Source organism: Desmodus rotundus, chromosome 6 (assembly GCF_022682495.2).
Source record: "Desmodus rotundus isolate HL8 chromosome 6, HLdesRot8A.1, whole genome shotgun sequence".
NCBI classification, from domain to species: Eukaryota; Metazoa; Chordata; class Mammalia; order Chiroptera; family Phyllostomidae; genus Desmodus; species Desmodus rotundus.
Genome location: NC_071392.1, coordinates 83,633,603 through 83,658,255, shown reverse-complemented (window position 1 = coordinate 83,658,255; position 24,653 = coordinate 83,633,603). Strand labels below are relative to the sequence as shown.

The window sequence follows — 24,653 nt, the reverse complement described above, 5'->3', positions numbered from 1 at the left end:
AAATTTAGTAGAATAGTTGGAAGATAAAGTTGGGAAAATCTCCTATAAATTTTTTTAAAAGACCTAAATAGGACAGAAAAATTAGAAGGTTGTTTTATAAAGTCATCACCAAAATAATAGGAGCTCCAGAGAGAACAGAGAAAACGAGAAGATTACCAGAGGAACCGTCAAAGTCGTAGAATTCAAGGCCACATCTTCCCAGACTGATAGCCCTGCATACTGCCTGGTGCAGTGGGTGAACAGGACCTAAGCCAAGGCACATCATGGTCAAATTTCAGAATACATGTAACAAAAAGCACATCTGAGAAAGTAGTATTACATTAGGGAAAGCAGTATGGGTCATATACAAAGAATTAGGAATCAGAGTAGTATTAAATTTCTCAAAAATAACACTGCAAACCAGAAGACAATGGAGCAAATCCCTTAACATTCTGGGGCTTGGGGGTGCCAACATACACATATGTATTCAGCCAGGCTATATAGATCAAATATGATGGTAAAACAAAAATGTCAAAGAGGTAAGATCTCAAAAAAATGGTACCTCCCATGTTGTCCTTTCTCAGGAAGCTAAGAGCATGTGCTGTTCCAAAAAAAAAAAAAAAAAAGAGAAAGGAGTAAACAAAAAAAGAAGGATCTCTGGAATTCGTTCTTCCAACAAGTGCTGAGTACCTGCCGCGTGCTTTGTGCCATCAAGGGTGTGCATAGAGCCACAAACTAAACACAGCCCTGCCCACGGAGCTTACTACTAAGAGGCTAGCCATAAATATTTTAGTATATCAGGAATTGACAAGTGCTGTGAAGAAGAATAGTGGGGAGAAAGGATAGGAAGGGACGGCCAGAGCTGGTGGTAGGGGTGCAGTGTGACGTGGTGGAAGGGGAGCAGGTCAGGAAGGGTCTCAGGTGACGCGTGCAGGCCCAGAGAGCGGCCAGGCCACGACGGGTCAGGAGAATGAAAGGCCTGTATTTGTTGTTTGTCTGAAATCCAGACGTAACTGGACATCTTATACTTTATCTGGCTATCCTATCCAGGAGAGATGTCTCCAAAGAAAAATATAAATTTGTGTCTGAATGTTTGCATTTTTCTAGTGGAGAGTTTGGGGATTAATTAGCGATAAGTAGATAGAAAACAAGCTGATGGAAAGTGCGGCAGTTTTAAATTCAGGAAAAAATCAAACAATGGAAGGGAAGGGAACTATAATAACGTGTTATATGGAGCTGGGTTGCAAATAATTTTTACTGAGTCCAATTTAAATACTGAATATTGAAGGAAGGGGAAGTATGTGCACATTTAGGAGAGGTATGCCAGAATCAAGACTCCACCGTGCACAGTAGGAATTCAGTAGTATAGCCAGAGGTTAAAAAAAAGAAATGCCAGTATATACATGTTATTTAGAAATTTGGAGGCAAATAACTGAAAGAAAACACATAACACCAAAAACAGCTACAGGAGTTGCAAGTGCTGGGCATAAACCCAAAAGAATTGAAAGCAGGGACTCAAATGGATATACGTATGTGTGTTCAGAACAGCATCATTCACAGCAGCCGAACGGGAGCAACCTGTGTCTGTCATGGAAGAGTGGGTAAACGAAACGTGGCATATACTTGTGATGGAATATTATTGAGCCTTGTAAAATAAGAAGTTCTGACACGTGCTACATCATGGGTGTACCTCAAAGATGTATGCTCAATGAAATAAGGCAGTCGCATGGGGGCAAATACTGTATGATTCCACTTATGCGAGGTTCCTAAGGTAGTTACATTCATAGAAGCAGAAAATAGAATGATGGTTGCCCGAGGCTTGGGGGAAGGTAGAATGGAGAATTACTGTCCAGTGAGTACAGAGCTTAAGTTTGGTGAAGTGTTCAAGTTCTGGAGATGGATGGTGGTGGTGACTGGACAACCATGTGACATGTACTTAAAGCCACTGAATTCTGTGCATAAAAATGGTTAAAATGGTAAATTATGTATCTTACCACATATGTAGTGCAAAATGATGTGTATGTTACTACAGTTTTTAAGAAGTGGGAAGTGGTTGCTGCTGGAGAATGGGACCTGGGATGGGGAAGGGTAGATTGCTAGTTTTTATGATATGCTTAGAGAAGTTTTAATTTTTCAGAACTACATAGATGTGTGCTTTGCTTTAAAAAGCAATCGTGGATTTATGCAACTTTGCCTGTGACAGAATGTACTTCACAGGAAAGAATTGGAAGCAGCCTAACTAACTACCAGTAACTTTAGGCCAACAAGTCACACTACAGGTGTGCGCTGGAGTACTGCACAGCCTTTAAAATGATCAAGGCAATACGTTCACATTATGTTATTACGGGGGGGAGGGGGTGGAAAGGAAGTAAAGGTGTCAGTAAAGCTGTTAATCTTATGATTTGGTCTTTTTTTATATAATTGAACATTTTTGTTTTCTAAAGTATTTTTATGGCTGATTACTTAGGCATTTATGTAGCCTTGTTATAAAAATACTCTTTAATTTTTAAAGGAGGAAAATGGCAAGCCAGTTAAATCTCAGGGAATTCCTACTGTGTGTCCAGTTTCACGATCCTCAAATGAAGCAACTTCCCCATACCATTCCCGACGGAAGATGAGGAAGCTTCGAGATCATACTGTCCGAACCCCTTCTAACTTAGACATCCTGGAGCTCCACACCAGGGAGGTCCTCAGGAGATTGGAGATGTGTCCGTGGGAAGAGGCAAGTACTATGTTTCATGGTTTGGGGGAGACTTGGTTATTCCTTCAAGTTCTTTAAAAAGAGAACAGCCTGACCGTTCCTGTTATCTAATCTTCCCTTCGCATTGTAGGGTGAGCAGAGCTCTTGCCCGAGACAGGGATCAGTGCTTCAGCTTTCGGGCATCAGTGTGGGAGTAGGGTGACCAGATCTCCCTCATTCGCTGACACATTGATCGAGCGTTCACCAAGGCCGTATGCTCTCACAGGCTCTAGGGAAGATCCCAGAGTGAGCAGCACTTAGTCCCTGCTCTCCTGCAGCTTCCATCCTAGCGCAGGTTGGAGGGATGAGAGACAGGGACATATGTTAAAACAATATAATTTCTGATAATAAGTGTAATGAAGGAAGCCAAAACAATAGAGCAGTGGAATTAAGGGGCTTGGGGCGGCTGGCTGCTTTAGCTCGGGTGGTCAGAGAGCCTCTCAGGTGGTAGCATCTGAACTGACACTTACAGAATGGGAAGAAGTCAGATGGATCCACAGATTTGGGGAATGGTATTGCCGGCAGAGGGAAGAGCAAGTGCAAAAAGCCTGTCCCTGACCCAGCAGCATCGACGTGGATGACTGTTAGAATGAACCCATTAAAGTTTGAGAAGTGCTGGCCTGATAGACAGGGGAGGGTGGGGGGACAGCCATCCAACCAATACACGGCCTCGTGAAACATGGTGATGAGTTCGCACGAGATCTGTATCGTCCGTAATGCTACATCTTAAGTAGAGGGTAGGCAGTAATTTAAAATGAACAAAATAAAGGTGTCTCTGAATTATAGTATTTTTTAAGCTGTATAGAAAAATTTAACCATGTTAAATATTTTAAATGGTATATAACTGTATTTATACTTTTTAAAGATTTTATTGTTCTAAACCTTCTTAACCTATAGCCATCTGGGAGAAGAGTTAGCACATTATGAAAGGTTCTATTTATTATTAAAGAAGAAAATTACCACAAAAGGAAGTATTCTTTACGTATTAAAGACCAGCTACCGTGTGCCTTTCTGTGACCTGGTGGCCTTTGTTCCTAGTGAGAGCAGTGTGGTGACCAGTAAGTTGCTGCCGGTGGCTGGTGGGAAGACTAGGGATTAGGTCAGAGACAGAGTAACTGGAAAGGACACAGCGCCAGCACCTTCTGAAAAAGTGCAATGTCTTTGAAGTCACTGTATGCGAGTTTTATATCCTATTTTCAGAATATGGTTACTGTTAATGGCTCTGTAGAGAGATGAACCACATTCCTGCTTCGGCTTGGTTTTAGCAGCACGCCACCGCCTGTCTCCCAGCCGGAGAGGCTGCCTGGCCCAGTTTGGGATGGAAGGCCAAGCGGGGAGGCGGTGGCACACTGTGTGCCTTTAGTCAGGCGGCTGTGTCTGAGGGCGGAGATTAAGTTCTGTTTTTACATCTTAAGGACATCTTGAGCTCTAAACTCAACGGCAAATTCAACAAACATCTCCAGCCATCTTCTACGGTACCGGAATGGAGAACAAAAGATAACGATCTACGACTGCTGCTGACAAATGGAAGGATAATTAAGTATGTGAACCAGATGAAAGTATCCAGCCGATCAGCTTTGGGGTGGGGGGGTCCCTCCGTTTACTGAATTTCAGTCCCGGTGGTTGCACAGCTGACTGAGATACGGGGAAAGCGGCTCATCCCTCCACTCTCGTAAATAAATGAAGGGGGCAGAGGGTGCTGATTGGCCATCCAGTTGCACTATTTTCTGACTGTATTTTCCCCTCTATATACAGAGATGAAAGACAGCCCTTCGCAGATCAAAGTCTCTATACAGTAGATAGTGAAAATGAAGAGGATAAGAGAAGGACAAAAAAGGCAAAAACGAAGATAGAAGCGAGTTCAGGAGTAGAGGCAGTGGAGAATGAAGAATCTCAAAAACCACTTAACAGTACGTTTGTTTTAATGGTCAATGTAAAGGCCTGTTTATTGCTAATGTGCTAATATGTGAAGTAACTTGCTAATTTTAAAGTTCGTACGGTTGTACTGACAGTTTTGTTTCTGATACTCTCTTGGGGACTCTGAGGTATTTCTGTGCAGTTGCTCTTTAGGGAATACTGACTGTGGGTGCCCAGAGAGCCGTAGAGCCTAGGGGAGGCTTTCTTAGTGATGAGGACGTGTGCACGTGAGTGGCACGCTCGTCTGGTGACCGTTTTTACGAGAGTCACATGAAAGCTCTCGCATTTGGTGGGCCTCTACTCCAGATAATAAAACAGTTGCAAGTGTAATGTGATTTCACAAATAATTTAAGCTTGTATTTATATGGTTCTCAGAACTAGGAGACCTATATAATTGGCTGACCCGAAGCTATTAGTAATCCGTGTATTGTTTTTCTTCATACCTGTTAACAAGAGGACCTCCACTTGGTTATTAATTGGTTATCATCAGTGTGTCAAAATACTAGTACCTCCTCCTCCTGGGGATCTTCAATTTCAGGAAGCAGTTAAATATTATGGTATTTGACAAGTAAATGTTCCAGATAACTAACATTATTTCGTCCATGCCGAATACCTTAATTCCAGCAAATTTCAGGGAAGTGTGGTATTTCCATAGTTGGTAACTCCGCATCTGTTCAAGTGCTGGGGGAAGGCGGCCGGTCAGCAGTTGCTTTGTGGTATTGCCCCCTGCAAGAGGGAGGCAGTGGTAAGGCCCGGTGTATAAGCTTGTTGAATTCACTCTCTACATGAATGCTTTTTAGGTTTAGGAGGGTTGTCTTTTTGTTATCTATTAGAAGAAATACTGCAAAAGGGAAATTGAAAAGCTTCTTGTAGCTTATTTTAGTGTTGAAGGCTTTATTTTCTGGAAGGAAGTATTTTTAAAACTTCCAAATAAGGAATTTATAATCATGTTCAGTAAATTCCAGAAATGTTTTTAGAATACACTTTGATCTGTATCTTGGTCAACTGAGGAGAAAGTCCTCGGGAAGGAAGAATGAAGGTGGAAGCAGAAAAGAGGATAGAGCAGGAGAGATGAAGGCATCATGAAGCTGGACAGACTTTGGACATCACCCTGCTCATGACCTGCTCTTTCTCTCCTCCTCCTCAGGGTTTTTTACAAGTGTGAAATCAGAACTCAGGAATCGATCATCGGAATATTCTGATATTTCTGACTCAGAAGACTCTGGACCTGATTGCACTGCACTGGTATGCCCGCAAGCCTGGCACCTGTGTGTCACTTGATGTGAAAATGAGCACCCTCTTTCCTTCACCTGTCTCTCCGACCTGTGTAGCACAGGGTCTCTCCCCGTAGTGATAATCACACATACACACACACGCATGCACATACATACCTTGTGACTACTGACATTTGATAAATGTAGCTTTGTCTGTTATGTTTCTCATATTTCTCATAGGTTTTATTTCATTTTACCTTAAAGAAAACCTGTATTTTGTGTTTTTTACTATGGAATTATGTTACTGTAGTTACTAGAGATTTTCACTTTTCATATGAAATACAGAAATAATGCCATGATACTTAAGATTCTGGCTTTCCTGTCCTGGCCAGGTGGCTCACTTGGTTGCAGCATTGTTCCGTACAGTGAAAGGCTGTAAGTTTGATTCCCGGTCAGGGCACATACCTAGGATGTGGGTTCGATCCCCAGTCAAGGCGTGTATGGGAGGCAGCCAATTGATGTTTCTCTCTCACATCAGTATTTCTCTCTCTCTCCCATCCTCTCTGTAAGATCAGTAAAACATATCCTTGGGTAAAGATTTAAAAAAAAAAAAAAGATTCTAACTTTCCCTGGAGAGAGGAAGTATTTTTTGTTAGTTTGTACGGACTTGGTTAGATTTCTTATATAGCTTTGCTTTCATTTAATTTACCTCAGAAAAATAATTTTACCACTGAAGAGTCTGAAAGTTCAGGGGATGAAAAGAAACAAAAAATATCGTCAAACTTTAAGGAGGAATCTAATGTGATGAGGAGCTTCCTTCAGAAGAGCCAGAAGACATCTAGAAGCGAAATTCCAGTGAAAAGGTAGGTCTGCTGACGGTAGTAGTCTGATGACATCGCGATGTACAGAATATGAAAACGCGTTTTCAGTTTTACGTGTTACCACAATGTCGTTAGACTAAATAGGCTCTCGTGTTTTTTCGGTTGTCCGCCCCGTAGGGAATGTCCTACCTCGACAAGCACAGAGGAGGAGGCTATTCAGGGCATGCTGTCTATGGCAGGGTTGCACTACTCCACATGTTTACAAAGGCGGGCACAAAGCACAGGCTGTGACCGAGACAGGAACTCTCTCCAGGACCCCAGCAGCTGCCACAGCAGTCAGCACGAGGGCAGGCAGCTGTACCGCTGTGATAAACCAGTGGAAAGTGGTAAGAAACCAACTCTCAGCCTCTAGCAAAGTGACCCATGACCCCCAATTTAATAGCTCTGTAATCCTAGTTGAGGTGTGAGATTATAAGTAAGAACTGCTTATTGCACATTTTTAGTTGGAAATGGTGCTCAACATATTGGCCCCAAAATGCTTAATATTGACAAATTATATAAGATGCAACTGTAAGAACTCAAAATGTAGATGAACTGGGATTGAGAGTCATGTTCACCAGCATAATTTTATCATTGCTATTGATGATAGTATTATTCCCTTTCATAAGTTGGTCAGAATGGACGGAATGTTTGGTGCTTTAAGTGGTCTGCTCAGCTTGAACAGTCACCCGTTTTTTCCATTATGGGAGGAAAAGCAGTTTGGAGCTTCCTGATGGAGGTTATTGTCCTTCCTGCTTGAAGAGGAAGTGTTAGGGAACAGAGAAGGCTCAGTGGCAACATCAGTGATGCCACAGAGTTTTCCTCTCTGTGCCCTTAGGGGAAAATTTTGTTTCCCTGAACAGCTGAGGAGGACTGGGAAAAGCTGCTGTGAGGTTCAGACCAAATGCCTGTACTGTGGTTGTGTTTGTTCTCACGCAGTGAAGTGTCACCTATGTACAGGAGTTGACAGCCGGTTCACTTAATTCTTGAAACATATTTTGCTGTGGGTAATAGAATTTTACAGGTAAAGGAAATAAGGCCTAGTGAAGTTAATTTAACTTCCCCATACTTACATAATTAGTATTCAATGGTGTTGGAATTTGACCCCAGGACTCTGCTTATTATGTAAGAGAAAACCGAGGTTTAGAGGGATTAAATAACTTGCCTAAAGGTGCCTTGGTAATGGGAGAACTCCAGTGCAAATCTAGGCTTCTGTGTCTTTCCACTGTACCATTCAGTCTCCCTATAATCTGTTTAGTCCCTTGAAAAGAAACCTTCTGTGAAAATACTGCAAAATTCAGACAAACATATGCCTTTATTCTCTATGGAAAAATATATCATTTTTACAGAGTGTGTATTGCATTTGGTTTTACATCTACAACAGATGGCTGTAGAATTTTACTCTAGATCTTCCAGCATCAGGCATAAAACCTGTCATATAAAGACAGCCTTTGAGAGAATTAAAAGAATTAATGTGTAGGATAGTGAGCTGGTGACTGTTTTGTTTCTGAGAGGGAAAGAAATGTGGTGAACATATATGAATAAATATTTAAAGAATTAACATATTCCGTTTTTAATAAAATGCCAACAGTTAGCTTTCAGTTTTAAACATTTGGCTGACTTTGTTCTTTAAGATCAAGTTTGTGTAAAGATAATTAAAACTTCTCTTTAGGATACCATGTCAAGACTGCAGATCAGGACTTGAGGACTTCTTCCTGGATTAAACAATTTGATACATCTTCCAGATTTAATCTTCAGGTATATTCAAGGTTTGAAACATTAAAAGGAGATTTAGAATTGTCATTAACTCTTTTTTTGGTTGTTTTTTTTTTTTTTTAACTGCAACTAGTTATCAACTACTAGGTCTGGGAAGGTAAAAAACTACAATTAAATGCACATTTGAACAACCGTCCATTTCCAGAGATTCTGATACAATGACTAATGCAAAGCGCACGGATAGACCGTGATCTGGAAAAGGAATAGTTTACTCAAGGAAGTAGCTGAAACATACCAACTGCCGCTCCTTTAGGTTATGTCCGGTTAGAATGAAAGGAAAGAGAAGTACCAGAGCATCTCTTTCGAGTCTCTGACAGCGTTGCTTGAACATTTTTAGGTGCTTAATTTCTTTGAGAATTTGAGGAAAGTTATAGATTCTTTTTCCAGAAAAATGATCCTCATAAATACTGACTTTTGTTGACATTTTCTTCTGATTTTTGCCCCATTCCCTCCCCGCCTCAGACCACTCGTTGACTCCAAATGGGAACCCCCGCTCGGAGAGAAGACACTTTGTGTCTTAGGGCCCCAGCATACTGATGCTCCTACCAAACAAAGTGAACCCGAACTAGCTTTTAAAAAAAAACAAAACTGGTACCAATAGCACCAAGCAAGGAAAGCAAGGGGCCCTTTTGCTGCAGACCTTGGAAAATGACAGCTAAAGAAAGAATCAAAATTCTCGTGTGGCAGAGTGGGGTCCCTAACCCTCCTAGACCCCAAGCATACTCTGAGCAGTAGAATTATGGGTGTTTTTTTATTTTCTTCCCTTGGCTTATCTATATTTTCTAAATACTCACCACTTGCTTTTACAATAAGAAAAAGAGCCAAGTTATTTTTTAAGACAGAGTTTTGTCAGTATAAGTTCTTTTAATAGAAGAATATGCTCCAGAGTCAAAGGTCAAGTAAGAAATCCCTTAACTGTTATAATTCAGTTATTCACAGTATGATTTTATAGTGCCTCACCGTAGTTGCGTGCAGTTTATAACTTCACTGTAGGAGTCAGTGGTAAAAGTAAGCTGTTACTTAAATCTAACCGTTGTTTTTATAGTTGTCTTTGAAAATAAAAAAGTAGAAGATACACTTAGGTTGCCGGTTCGATCCGCGTGCTGGAGGCAAGCGACTGGGTCGCTGTTTAGTGCACACGCTCTCTCTCTCATCAATAAACGTATCTTTGGGTGAGGATTACCAAAAAAAACCAGGATAGATGATTAGCCTTAGATGATCACCTTAGAGACAATCAAATATCTTTTGCTTGTAATCGAGAGATATCTTAGAGGCATGCCAAATCGTAACAGTTTCTTCATGCTCAAGCATATTTGTAAGACTAATTTAAAAGAAGTCTGTGTTTAATGCTGTTTTTAAAACTTTTTTGACCACCACAGAATCAGAGATATACAGAAAATAAGGTTAAAGAAAGAGATATATCACACACGTAATTAAATTTAGTTTTGTGAAACTTCACACCTGCAGTATGCGCGCTCTTTTCAAGTCTGCCTTTTCCTTTCTCTCTATAATTCTGGTCAGGACCCTCGCTGGTGATTTCAAGACCCACCAATCAGTAGCGTTGTTTATTTGTTTCCTGACAGTTCACTAATCTGAAGAGACTGAAGGAAAAATTGTTACAGAAAAACCAGATTTAGGGCTCAGGATCTAGGGGATTTGTTTGTTTGTTTTTTAGCAAACAATGTAAATACAGTAGAGATGAACCTTGCAGAAGTTATGCTCTGAAAAAGATAGTGTGAGCCCTGGCTGGGTGGTTCAGTTGGAGCATCATCCCACACACCAAAAAGTGTGGGTTCGATCCCCAGTCAGGGCACATAACTAGGTTTTGGGTTTGATCCCTGGCCAGGGCGTGTATGGGAGGCCAGCTGATCGACGTTGCTCTCTCACATTGATGTCTGTGTGTGCGGTGTGTCCCTTCCTCTCTAAATCAGTGAAAGCATGTCCTTGGGTGAGGATTAAAAAGTAAATTAAAAAGATAGTGCGTTACGTCATGAGAGATGTATGGGAGCTGTGACATGTTGAGGAAGCAGTAGGTCCACACCCCCTGTCTTGGCTTCCTTCCATAGCACATGCGCACCGAGTTTAGGATGGCTTGTTGAAATTATGTTCATGTTCTTCCCCGCCCACCCCCCCCACCCCCACCCCCGCTCCTTTCTCCTCTCTTTCCTCTCCCTTCACACCCCCTACTCCCACTCATATGTAAGGCTTGCTTCTTAAGTTATGATGCCGCTTCAAGACTTGAATCCTTCCGAGCTGTTAGGTTTGGGAATGAGATGGCCATCGTGAAGGGTAGTCTTCTGTGCTACTACATGTTTAAAAAACCAAAGTTCAGTAGTCTATTTCTTTTCTTTCTTGGCTTGGTCATGCATAGAGAGGTTGAATACTTCACTTATCTTAAAGGAACCCTAGTAATTCAGCCTTATTTTCATTCTTCAGGATCTAACTAGAGGCCAGAAATGCATCAAAAAGGAAGGTTCATCAGAAATCAGCCAGAAGGTACAAAGTAGGAATTCCGTGGACAGCAGTGGCTCTAGCCCTCAGAATGGAAAGTACGCGCAGAGTTCCAGCTTTGTTCCGGGGGCGTGCCAGATAAGTCATGGCAGTGGAAGCCCAGAAAGGCCAGCTGGTGAAACTTCCTTTTCAGTGCCCCTTCACCCCACCAAGAGACCTGCATCAAACCCACCACCTATCAGCAACCAGGCAACAAAAGGTAACTTGTACACACTTGTAGATGAAGTGTAATTCTGACTGGGTGTGACAGTGATCGTGGCAGTTCAGACCGAGGTAGCATCTGCACTGGAGCTGCTCACAGCCTGACGCACCACGGACACTGCAGTGATGATGGTGTGCACAGGTTTCTGTGAGAACGGCAGGCTACCGAGTCACCCACGGATCAGGAATGGCTTTCGGGAGGAGGAGGTAGATCCCGAGAAAGATGGTAAAGGGTTAGCCGTGCAGAGCTGGGCGAGGCGACGTGATAGTGTCGGAGGAAAGGGAATAGTAAGACCCATGGCACAAAGGGGAGAGACAGCACTTCAGTCTGGTTCACGCTGCTGAAGCCCAGAGTGCTGCGGAGTACGGTCAGAGCTTCGTCTGCTGAAGAGATGGCTGGGGGTCAGACGGAGAGGGCCGTGGAAGTCCTGCGAGGAGGTGGCCTTATCCCTCCTGTGAATAGACTGCAGGGTTTAAGCAGTGGAATTCCAGGGGTGTGACATGGCCCATTCAGAACACCTGAAAGACTTGCTTAACACACAGCCCTCCCTTTGAGTCTCCCAGGTCCTGGGGGCCAAGTAGAACTTTATCATTATTTACACAATTGTTGGTGTTTTATAGGTAAACGTCCAAAAAAAGGAATGGCCACAGCCAAACAACGTCTTGGGAAGATCCTTAAGTTGAACAGAAATGGCCACGCACGTTTTTTTGTGTGACGGAGCTGCTGTGGGGGCCATTCTTCCTTTTGGAGACCAGTCTCGGGGGTGCGGGAGCCTGGAGCTTCCGCCGCGCATGTCCAGTAGAGAACACTGCCTGAAGAACAAGACGAACCTGATGCTGCATTTTCACTGTGCCACACCCACTCAGCAATAACCATTTTGGACCTGGTGGGGGAGAGGAAGAAGGAGGGTAGAACCTTAAAAGGAGACCTTGAACTGAAAAGGGTCTCTTGTCAGGGCTTGAATTTCATTTTGTTCTTGGTAGTATGTTGATTTATTTTCAGTGGTAGGGTAAAGAATTATCAATAATTTATTTAACAGATTTTTTTTTTTAAAGTTAACAGCTTTTAAATTCTTTCTTTTTTAAAGCTATTTATTTGGAAGATTTCTGGAGAAATATCTCACTAATTTAGATTTAAGAATGTGAAGGTTTTTAAATTATTTTTGATAGTATGGGTGTTACATGTGGGGAAGAGCCACGGTAACAGTAACTAGTCTAGACTCTTAAATTTGATATTCAGGTTAAAGTCTTAAACAGGGATTTGATGCATTAATTATTTTAAATTAAGATGTATATGAAAATCATTTTATTTTATATATTTCATGTTTTTTATAAGCTACTAGCTTCGCTTTTGCTAACATCCAAGGTGCATACCGGTATCCAGGTTGATGATCTTACATATCCCACTTTCCCCCTCTGCACTCCGGACGTCCGTGACGACACAAGACTCTTCTCTTTGCAGGGAAACACTTGCACAGCCAATGTGTAAGAACTGCGTAAAACCCCACATTTCTCATTACGTTGGACGTTGCAGTTTTTTTTCTAAATATCAGAAAGGCTTCTTGCATTTTCATTTTTGATGATCTGGGTCCCAAAGAGAACAGCTTTAATATCTTTCTCCTGTTTGTGGGAAAAGTATTATAATTTTGGTTAAATTATCATATTTCTAGTTTTTCAAATGCATTTGTAACTACAGAGGGCCTTCTTCATAAAGCTGGTGTTGGGGGGCAGGACCAACACTTGCCACAAAGGTTATATTTTATGACACTTTTATTCTGTGTACCTAATTTGTTGGAAAATAAGATTTGACTTAGTCTATTCAACTCTGCATAATAAGCCGTAATACAATAGGAGTATATGATATTAATTGTGTAGAAGCAGGCAGTTGGAGTAGATCTTTTGGGGGTGTGTGTGTGTGTTTGTGTGTTTGTTTTGTTTATTTCTTAACCTTCTAAAGAATTATTTAAGACACGGATTTGGAGTAAAATGGGTGCTTCTTGCAGTTTCTTCCTTCTATCCTAACTTAGCCAGTGCATATTGAGTTCAGTGGTTGACCTTTAAAGCTATCATGTATCTCCTTTATGCACAACTTTTACTAAATGTCAGTTGGTAATAATAGCAAATATTTTTCCTTTTTCCCCCACATGGCTTAAAAATAAGTGATTTTGGGGGGCAGGGCAGAAGGTGGAGATATTGCCAATTCTGACAGTAGAGCATTATACAAGTTCCTACAAAGAAAATATAGGCAAATAAGATCAAATTTATTTTTATGGGGAATAAATATGGCCATATTATGGATATTCTTTTTTTTTATTCAGCAAGTAGCAGGACTTTCTCTTCTGCATTAAATATCATGTGTAGTGTTAAGGAAAAAAATAACTATAGCATCCATTTTTCACAATTGCATTCAAATGTGTACTTTCAAAGAGATATTTCTTATTCTGTCTTCATTCCAATATTTCATGGAATAAATATGAAATAGCCTTTTTGGTCCAAGTGGCCGGATCAAAGTCTGGGTCCTACCTGGATGTCAGGAAGACTCTTTACAGAAATACTAACTGTCCGCGAGCGGCCTGCTTACACTCGCACTGTGCCAAAACTAGTTACGGGGTGGGCACAGTTAGTGATTTGGTGACTGGATCTCACAATGGCAGAAATTTGGGTTTGACTGATTGTCCCACCTTCCCCACACAGTGTATTGCTGTGATGTTTCGGCTTTCTGTAGACACCATTTGCGTGTTTATACAACATGTTTTTGTTTTGGTTTAAGAAATAAGAGCTGTAATTTATTTTTCAGTCACATCTGAAAAATAAATTACATTTTTTGTTTTCTTTACGTTTTTCACAGGTATCAGTGTTTCTAATTACCTGATTTTTTTCTTCATCCATAAAAATTAAAATAAAACCATTTATTTTTATGAGTTAAAATTGTGGCCAGTATTCACCTGGTGTACTCAGGCCAGTAAATACTAATTTTAAGTAGACAGTATGCGGAACTTGTAAGTAAGGGTGCTGTAGATTCATTTTTGGAAATTTTAGCTCATTAACTGGCTAAGCTAAAAAAAAAGTTTTCAGTAAGGTAATAAATATAACCACTAAAACAAAAGAACACACGTATCTTTTTCTAAATTGGTAAAAATCCAGTCCCCACTGTGAGTCCTTTACACTATGTCACCCAGCATTAACGCAGACCTGCTCCTTACGGCGTCACCGATTGCCGGAGCAGTTGGGGGCTGAGGCAGCCTTACCCGAGACCCAGTGACTTTCCTAGTCTCATCAAGTTACTGGCTGTGGTGCATCCCTTTATCTCGTGGGAACGACTGAACCTTGAGGTTCCTGCCGCCAGTATCTGGACTCTACAACCTTCTGTCTTTCCCAGTCTCATTTATGAACAATACTACTGCACAGGTATAGATACTGCAGCTTAGGGAGGCGGCAGTGGTGGCGTTTAGCTAGTTATAAGCAAATAAAAATAGGTAAAACAAATCATGATTTAATGTATGCAATTTTAATTGTAATAGTAGATAATTTCCTGTATTGATTCAGATAAGTAACTTCTGTTAACCTCCTATCCACTGTACTGTAATTCATAATGTCACATAAGATAGTGCTCCAGTATTGATTAATGATGTAAACAGTACAAAGCTGGCATTTGTAATAGTTTAGTATCCTAGAAATACAGTGAACTTCATAAGCAGTAGTTAATTTTTAAAGTATACAAAACTGAAAATTCTGACTGAAGTCATCATATCAACTCAGAAAATAAGCCCATCTTTATTACTACTTAAATACTTACCTTGAATACTGTTCTGTTTTTTAATAATTCCAATTATTGCCTTTTTAATGAACTCTACTGTATTCTTATGACATGTGCAGGTATTTATCAAACACCTACTTTGTGCCCAGCACTGCTTAGTACTGTAGGGAAGTGTCAAGTTGAAGTGTGGTCTCTGCCCCTGCAGGTATCTTCTCCAGGAAGTAGGCAGTATTATTTTAACTTCTAAGTGAACTTAAGCAAAAGAGGGCCCATTCGTTTTTAGAAAGCATAACTTCATTAGTTTCAACTGAGATATACTATGCTATATAGAAGTGGAAGTAAACATTTTTTAATTCTTAAAATTTAAAGAACAATTTAAAGGTTAATAATTTAATGTTGGCAGTAGAGGTTCATGGCTGAGCCTGGAAGGGAACAGAAGACCTGGATTTTTGTCCAGGTTCTGCCATTTTATATCAGCTGTGTGACCTTGAGTAAGTCACTTACTCTTTCTGAGTCTTAGTTTTCTCATTTGTTAATTTGGATAAAAATGCAGTTAAGAAAAACATAGAAAAGCATTCCTTAATCTATTAACACTTCATACTTGTAGTTAATGTGTTGTTATTTAAGTTATAACTGATAACTAACAAATGCACATTTACCTGCATTTTTAAATTAAATCTGTTATTTCTCGTAAAATTTGTTTTATATCAAATATATGCCCAGAGTATGCTACCTAAAAAATCAGAAGAATCTCCAACAAGGTGCTGAATTATCATCAAAATTAGTGCTTGCAGTGGAAGAAAAGTGAAATAGTTCATGGATAAGAGTGATAATGTTTATCCTCGATTAAGTAGTGTTTATACTCAAGTGATCGTTAAGATGACTTAAGATAATTGAAAGATAGTTTTAGGTTTTTTCTCAAAGGAATTAGGATGGTACTGCTCCACAGAGTCTGCTTACTCTTCTGGCACTAGATAAAGGTAAAATAAGTCGTGGAATTAAAATGATTAAGCAACAACCCATGGGCCCAGGGGGTAAACAAGGCGGATCCAGAGATGGGAATCCAGGAAGACAGATCAGTGTGGCCGCCCACACTCGGCTTGCTGGGCAGAGAGAGAAACCACTGTGGTAGAGTAGGAAAGGAGACGTGATGGGACATCCTCAAAAGGAAAGATTCTTTTCACTCTTCTTAAGAGCTGCCTTCTGTAGTGACAAGACACTCCCCAAAGAGTTCATGAGTAACTGCGCGGCCAGTGTGCCGTTGCCGGAGTAACTCTTGCAGTGTATCAGCATTTTACGGTTTCACATTGAGGTGAATGCTCAATGATGTCAATCAGAAAATTTTTCAAAAATTCATTTTTCTCATGAAGTTTTAAGCTAATTGCTCCCTCCAAAAAGAGAAGCTAAAGATCACTAGTCGTTTTCAGATGCTCTAGACCTTCATCTAAAGCAACCTTGAGAAGGTTGAGCATCAGATCATTAGGAAAAATGTGTTGCCGGTAAATAAAGGAGACAAAACCCGGAGGGGGCAGGGATTCGCCTGGGGTCGCAGTAGACCCTGGACCTCTAGTACTGTGCTTCCTACCACAGCCCTGCTCTGTGACGCCGCGCAGCCCCCTCCCATCCCGTGGTGCATGCTGTTGCTGTGCTTACTAGAAGCCAGGTGGAAAGAAAGGAAAAGAAAGAAACTCACTACATTGCTGTTGGACTAAAGTAATTTTCCTACTGTAGCCTTACTAAAAACCCTGCCCTTATTTTATTTAGTTCCTCGGTCAGTGAACACCATGCCATAAAAGGCAAATATTTTATATCCCTTACATAAGCAAACTTTTAAAAATTAAAGTCACGAAGAAGCAAATGCCTATTTCCAAAGCAATTAGCTTATCGTGTTTGACTGTGGTTTTCTTCTTTAATACTGTTTTTCCTCTCCGATGGACAGGGGAAAATAGTACTCCTTTACCTGTGCAGAGCCTCCCTCTCACCCTCGGTGCCCTCTCTACTGTCCTAAAGCTTTGTCTTAACAAGTTCAACATCCAAGTTTTTGTTAAACCCCTTTTGAAACTGTGTTCAGTGATTCTTCGAACAAGCTGATCTGCTCTGCACTATTTCACTAATAAACCCTGGCTACCACGTAGCCCTTGACCTCCAAGTAGCTTACCTATGCAAGACCAGTGACATTCTGAACTCACTTTTCCTTATTTCAGAAAGCAGTCCTAAGTGGAACTTAATCATAAAGATAAACCTTACCTCCACTCAGTTTTAGTTTGGCCATTTCCTTTCCAAAATGTCAGCTATTTTCCCCTAATATTTTTCACCAAAACAATGATCATAAGTGCTGGAATATATAGTATTTTGCAGGAATAGAACAACCCAGACATACTCATATTTCTGTGGTAGATTTTGGTTGGTAACAGTTATCAGCATTAAGTAGAGTACGTAATGAGGAGTTAATACTTTGCCTAGAGTCATTTCTTCCCCCGAAGATTCATAAGTAACCTCTTATTTTTACAAAGCATGCATATAACTTCCACATTATAGTCAGGGACCTGAGGGGCCACTTGCTAAGTGAACCCCAAGGTTATTTTATCTTGCAAAAGAAACCTAAACCAAACTAAGGGCCTTACATTTATGGTTAGACTGAATCAAAATCTATAACCTCAGTTTTTCCAAAACAGCTTCTGACTGCAAACGCAAGTCACGCAGTTGTTAGGTAAGAAATAGCACTGATCAGGAAATGCATGTGCAACTTCGCAGGCTGTGTTTCCTTCCCAAAAGACTTTTCTACTTTTGCTATAAATTAAGCCATAACAGTTTCATGCTGTGGAAAGAGGGTGAAAGGTTCATTTGAAGAGATTATATAATAGGAATTTTCACATTTACTGTGAGATATCTAACTTTGCCAGTGCTTCAGCAGGTTTTTTTGGGGGGGTGGGGATGGGGGTAGAGGGAGGTGATACGGTGAGGTAGTACTGATTTTAGGGGTTTCCAATCTGTGAAATTTGAAAAGGGGACAGTTGTTGGCTATGGTATTTATTAGTTTTGTAGTAGTGTTTTGCTAGCCTGACTGACTTTCCTTAACTGATTTTTAATGCCCATGGTCCAAGGTGACTGTTACCCTCCCTTACTTGGGGTGTCTGCAGAGTAGTGTCTCGTCTGTTTGTATAGGCAGTCCGTGTGTGCACATGTGTGTCCTTTGAATACAGAAGCACACGGTGCGACTTCAGAGTGGGGTGTGGCTGGGAAGTGGGATGCTGAAGCTTTAAGAGCATTTTTTTCGATTCGTAACAGTATTTCCCATCTTTTGCCTGCAGGCAGGGAAAATGTACAGTATTTATTTTGCTTCTGTTTTAAATTTGTAAGTCTTTAAATAGCTTACATTGGTTATTAGAGGGGAGGACAAGTGACTTGTTTAAAGTTGTATTTGGTATTCTTACTTTCCAATTTCTGTATTTTAAAATATTGAAATTAAAATTGTATTACTTCTGTTTTGATTTTTTTTTTAGCTCTCGGTGTACTTTTGGCTCATTTTGTTTGAAAGTATAAATGTTGAAAATTGTATAAAATGTGTCTTTGAAAGAAAAAAATTTGAATTCTATATCCTATTCTGACTTTCTGTTCCCTTTTTCTGCTTCCTGAACATGGGAGGATTGCTGGGGTGTGTAAAAAGCTGTATCAGACTCAGGCTCCTTACTATCTGAAGATTTAAATGTGAAAAGTAATTGCTGGGGAAGCAATTGGTGAAGGAGAAGAAAGAAGACAAAAGGGTCATTGGCAAGACGAGGCATTGTTGTGGCCGTGGATGCGGGTGCCACTGGTGGACACATAAGAGCATTTGTCGTCCCCAGCGTGGGCACCCCACAGATACTTACTGAGCACCTGCCTGCAGCACACTAGGTGGTGTTGTAGCACTGGAGCCACAGGAGTGAACAAGACAAAGCCCCGGTCCCTCAGGAGTGTGGGGTATCTGAAACGTCTGGGAGAACAAAGTGTGCTGTGACGTGGCTGCCTGGGGAAAGTGGGAGTAGAAGTGCAAGTTCGGTGAGAGGAGTTCGTCTTGGACTTGGACATAGTGCTTTCGTGGGGTCTGAGAGCCAGGTATGGGACAAGCTGAGCGTAGTGAGGCCTTACCTTGGGCGCGTAAGTGATAGAGGGAGGAGCACTGGAGGCAGCACTTGGGGGCAGAAGAGGAGCCTGGGAGGGGGCAGGAAACAGGTGGAGGGTCTGCTCTGGACCAGAAACCCGAATGCAGCTTCATGGAAACCAAGGCAACAGAAGGACCAAGCGCCTCTGTTCTTCCTGTGTTAGTGTTCTTCCTATACACTAATATGTGCAAGAGAGTAGGTGGTCCAGAGTGCACCCACTGAACTGCACCGCAACAGCTGTTACAAGAGTGGTACCCTAATCACGTTCACACCTCTTTCTTCCTGGCCTGCTTCATTCCAGCTGATTGAAAACTAAACCCAAACAAATCTGTTATTTTGTAAAAACCCACGTGCCACCTGTGGCCCTGTGGCATGTTCACCCTTCGTCACCAAGCTCATCTGTTAGGAATTAATTACCAGGACCTACACTCCTTAGACCTTTAGCCTGACCTCCGTGTTTCCACCAGGCAGTGAGACTGAGATCATCACTGTGGAATGTGAGGTGTGTGTCGCACACCCCTAATTTTAGAGTTGGAAGGATTGGGTGCTATGCTGCAGACAGGCTTTTGAATAGAAACTTTCATTATCTTTATTTTCCATTAGAGTGCTGGATGTTGACATGGCGTATTTTCATTTCTTCCTCACAGCCTGACGAGGTAGGTAACGACGTATCCTGCAGGTGAAACTGAGGCCAGAGATGATCAATAAAATGTCCAGCTTCACACTAGTTAGCAAATAAGTAGAACTAAGATTTTAATAAGAAGTCTAAAGGCCGTGCTATTTTTCTGTGAATTTTCTCTAATTTTTAATTGTGTAATACTTTCAATTATTAAAAAGGAATAGATGGTCTTTTGGAATGGCTTATAGTCTGAAAATTTAGTTGTAGGCATCCATTTTGGATTGAAATTCTGTCACTCAACTGAAGTTTGAGTCTGTCCTTTTCCCAGGGGCTGGCACATAATGAAAGAATGCTGTTTATCTTCTAGGATCCTACCTTCTAATGAAGAACTAGCTATCAACGAGACATGTGATACTGTTAGAATACATGAACCCAGCATGAATTCCCGAAGTTGCAGAGCTAGGCCATGGCTCATGCACCCCTTCCACTGGACGTGGCCTGTAGGACAACGTAGCGACTCTGCCACTGCCCTTCCCACACTGCGTCCTGTCATGCCGTCACTTTCTGCCCCTTGGCTCTTTCTTGTAAATGAAGCAACCCAGATAGGAAGGAGAAAGAAGCCTCATTCTCATTCTCTCTCTTCCCCTTCTCCCTCCCTCTCTGATGATGGGATGGGATGGGGAGGGGTTGGAAGAGACCGGGGTAAAGATAGAAGCAGAACAATGAGAAAAGAACCCTATACAATTTTAGAATTACATTTTCTGTCAACTATTAAGATCTGTAGAAACTCATCAACATAGAGTTTTCAAGTTTCTTTACAATAAGAAAAGGAAGCTAGAATAGATTTTTGTTTAATGACCTAAATTATGTGATTATATAGCTCACTCGGAACCTAAAACCTGTTATTGTAGTTGCTTTGTAAACTTTATATAGGTGTGCTTGCTTTAATACAGAATATAGTAATGGTTAATCTCTAAAACTACAAAACAAATTAATTAGGTGGTACCTAATTATGAAAGGATATTTATACCTAAAGAAAAAAGTGCTTCCTGGTTTGCTTGATTCCACTGAGTAGTAGTTTCGGAGCTATAAAGCAGGACCCTTTACAGATGCTGCTGGCCCGTTTTAATTCCTGGGCAGTGTGATGTGCAGGGAGGGAATAGCTCAGGGGTTCGCCCAGGATACAGCCTTTAATAGTCTGCAGTGACCACCAGCAGTGATTCTCCCAGAGTCCGAGTTAATAGTCAGGAACAAGAATGGCAGTCACTTACAACATTGGAGGTGAGGGACAAAGGTAGACTTCGGCCAGTCTGTGGGGTTGGGAACGACTTTGATGACCCTCCAGAGACTGATCCCTTCTGAGGTCTTGCCAGCGGGAAGTGAGGGTGTGCCTATTCTCTTTGGTTTGGGGTAATTACTGGCATTAGTTTGCCAAGGCTGCTCTAACGAAGTACCACCAACTGAGTGGCTTAAACAGATTTTTTGAAAACTGAATTGGGCTGACATTGGTTCGCAAAACCACATAGGTTTCAAGTGTACAACTCAGCGAAACATCTGCACACTGCATCGTGCGCCAATTGTCCCAAGCAAAGTCTCTTTAACAGATTGGTATTTTCATCACTCTCTGGGCTGCAAGTTGGAAACTGAGGTGTTAGCAGGGTTGATTCTGTCTGAGGGCTAAAAAGGAAGCATTTCCTCTCTCCTTGACTTGTAGGTGGCCACCTTCTCATGTCTGTCATACTGCCTTCCCTCAGTATGTGTCCGAATTTACTCTTTTTATAAGGGCACCAGTCATACTGTATTCAGGCCCACCCTGATGACCTCATCTTAATTTAATTCTATCTCTTAAAAGATCCCGTACCCAAATATGATTATATTCTGAGGTATTCAGGGTTAGGACTTCAACATCTGAACTTTGAGGGGGACACAATTCAACCCATAACAACTGGATCAAGTCATACATAACACAATAACTCTCAGTCAAGTTTGTAAAGCCATGATTCAAATTTTTTTTTTCTCACTACCATATTGTTACAGAGCAAGAGGAGGGGATGGTTCCTTCACGATAAATTATTACAGAAAGGATTCCCCCTTTCTGTCTCTGGAGGTTCCTTCCCCCATGCCCACCTGCTAGGTTCGCAATGCCCGCCGCCAGAGGAAAGACGTCTCTCAATGCCAGAGACTGGTGAAAAGGAAAGGAATTGTTTATTTAAAAGTTACACAAACTTAGAATAATGACCTAATGTCTTCAATAAGATACTAAAGTCCTCTAGAATACCCACAGATGCACAGTCCTTCCCTCTCCCCGTGCCCAGTCCGGGGTACCATGTCTCAGGAAAAGAAGTAGAAGTTCGTGATTCAGGCTCCCGGCACCATCAGCTGTGTGGCTGCTGCAACCTCCAGTTAATCCAAAGCCGTGTGGCACCTTCTCATGGCCCACCAGCAAGAGTCCTCTCTCCCCTTTCTCTATGGCTGCAAAGTCTCTCCTGCTGCCTAAGCCGCATGGCAAGAAGAAGCACTCCAAAACCTCGTGGTCCTCTTTACTCTCCTTCAGAACCGCGTGGTCCTTTTCCCCACTTCAGAACCACATGGACCTCTATCTATCTACTTGCTCCAGAGCCTCGTGGTTCACCCATTTACTTTGGAGCCGAGTGGTCTCTTCTTTCTCCCCCAAAACCTTGTGGTCCTCCCTACTACTTTTGGAGCCGCGTGGTCTCTTCTTTACTTCAGAGCCGCATGGTCTCTTCTTCCTATGGCTGCCGGGCCTAGGTTTAAATCCCAGTGTCCATCTTCCTTTGCAGCCCCATTTCTGACTCCTCCTACAGTCAGCTACACCTGCCAGCATCCCTGTATTCTTCCAGCTTTACTGGGCTGCCATAGTAAGTCTGGGCAGGTGTGGCCCCATGGCATGGAGCCAATCATCTCCACGCTCTCACGCAGGCCCTGTAACCAGGGGGAGTTACTTCCCAGTCCCATCCTGGGTGGAATTTGGTCCCATCCCCATGGCTCAAAGCATGGCCACAGCTACTTAACACATCCATGAAACCAGTTAAAGGTTATAGATATGTTAAATGACTGTGCCAGGGGTTAGCTGCAAAGCTCTTGCTACCCAAAACAGCTCTGAATGGCCCTGTTCCATGTGTCCCATCCCCCTTGGCTCAGGCCTGTGGGGATGAGGACATTCTATATACATTTTTCTAATATTTCCTGGGCACCCCGAGTCCTGGACCCCATTACAAATCCCTTCTTGGGGCCCTCCTCTTGGGTGCACCCTGCTTCAATATTACCTGCTTAGAATCCCTGTACATAAGAAATGTGCTCCTTTACAGTCATTGGCCTGCTTATTATCCTTGAAATGATCCCTTTACCTTAGACCAGATGAAGTTGGGGGCAAGGCTTCTAGCCCTACTGTGTCCAGAGCAAATCCCCAGGGGTGAATACAGTTCCATGTGGGTGGTTGGAGTGTAGGTGACATTTGCAGACTTAACTTTCTCAAATGTTTGCTGATAGCAGGTACTGGCTAGGCTCTGGGGAGGTCAGTGGGAATAAGACAGGGTCTCTTCTGTCAGAGGAGTGGGTAAGAAAGCACATTGCTAGCATCTAGCACTGTGACAGCATTGCAGCCTGGTCTGGGGTCACGTGCTGTCCCCTGCCCTGCGTCTAGCCTCGTCAGCAGTGCAGACTTCCTCTTCCCTCTGTGGGGATTACTTCTGCCCATCAGTTGTCGGTGGGGGGGGGGTGCTCTGCCCACGAAGCTTCCCTGGTGGCCACGGATAAGAATAAGTCTACCAAGACATGATCTGCTTGGGGAGAAAAGGTGGCCCATCTCTTAAAGGAGAAGGGCTGTAAAACTTTGGGGAACAAACTCATTTCATGCATGGGTCCTTATCATTTAAATTGAGGGTATTAGCAAGGTAGGTTTCATAGGATTTTTTGCACTCTTTCTCAGGCCTGATTGACCCAGGGAACCCGCCCTTTCCAGCACATGGCTGCACCACCCTCCCCCATTGTTTCAGGCTTAAGTCAGGCAGGGGAAGTAAGGCAGCCTAGAGATTAGGAGACTTCTTGGAGACAGAATGAGGACTCAGGCTATGTCAAAGCCGAGGGGCAGGGGTCTATCACCCCCTTTTTCTATAGCCCCCCAAGTCCTTCCCTGAGGGCCCCTTCACAACTGTGCTTGTCTTAGGCTGTTCTTCCTTTGAGGAATCTCACCTGTCATTGGCTAACCAGTCATCCGCCCCAGGGCCAAGCAGGGTGAAGTGAAAGTGGGCAGACTCGGTGCCCCTATGAGGAAGATAAGCTTTGTCTCCTAAGTGGATTCTGGTCCCAAGTTCTTTTTACTCAGCCTTAGCCACGAGGGGTTACAGCTTCTGAAACCAGGTAGGGCAGTTCCCAATATCTCCCTCTTTTTTGTTTGTGAAATCAATTGTAGTTGTCAAGCCTGCGAAACCTACTATTGGCTGTTTCCAAATGCGATCTCCAGAAAATAACCTCCAAATACATCGTAAGGCACAGATAAGGATTAAGACAAGGAGGCACCCAGGGGCTGCCATGACCCAAACTCGTAAATTCAGTCCATTAAACCAGTTCTTAGGGTTCAGCCATTGTAGATTATCATGGAGGGTCTGGAAAACGTTCTGTTCAGCTAGGTGTTTGATGCCACTGAGCTGCTGGTGGAGCTCAAGCTGGAGCTGATCAATTTGTCCTTTGAGATTGGTAGAGAATGTGCCCTGCAGGCAATGATGAATATCTGCCCGGGAATGTTGACTGGAGTTCCATTTCAGGGGGTGAGACACAGCTTAGACAAGTCTGGATACGGGGAGTCCAATGGAGCGGAGGTGGGTCACGGCCGGGGAAGCCTTTTCTGTGATATGGCTTCACTCTCCTCACTGCCAGCTCCAAAGGTCTTTCTGGAGAGTAAACACAAGCATACCCTC

The 24,653-nt window shown here is 42.3% G+C and overlaps 1 protein-coding gene across 1 annotated transcript in view; it reads left to right on the top strand.

Annotated features, from left to right (window-relative positions):
• The window catches only part of KDM7A (lysine demethylase 7A), a 70,005-nt gene extending 51,448 nt beyond the window's left edge, over positions 1–18,557 (top strand). The window contains exons 12-20 of the mRNA XM_053926152.1: positions 2,492–2,701; positions 4,135–4,259; positions 4,475–4,629; positions 5,784–5,881; positions 6,565–6,713; positions 6,849–7,057; positions 8,383–8,468; positions 10,923–11,196; positions 11,820–18,557. Coding sequence (XP_053782127.1) covers positions 2,492–2,701; positions 4,135–4,259; positions 4,475–4,629; positions 5,784–5,881; positions 6,565–6,713; positions 6,849–7,057; positions 8,383–8,468; positions 10,923–11,196; positions 11,820–11,914 — 1,401 coding nt within the window. The 3' untranslated portion in view covers positions 11,915–18,557. The remainder of the gene's footprint in view (positions 1–2,491; positions 2,702–4,134; positions 4,260–4,474; positions 4,630–5,783; positions 5,882–6,564; positions 6,714–6,848; positions 7,058–8,382; positions 8,469–10,922; positions 11,197–11,819) is intronic.
• Positions 18,558–24,653: the final 6,096 nt, after the last annotated feature.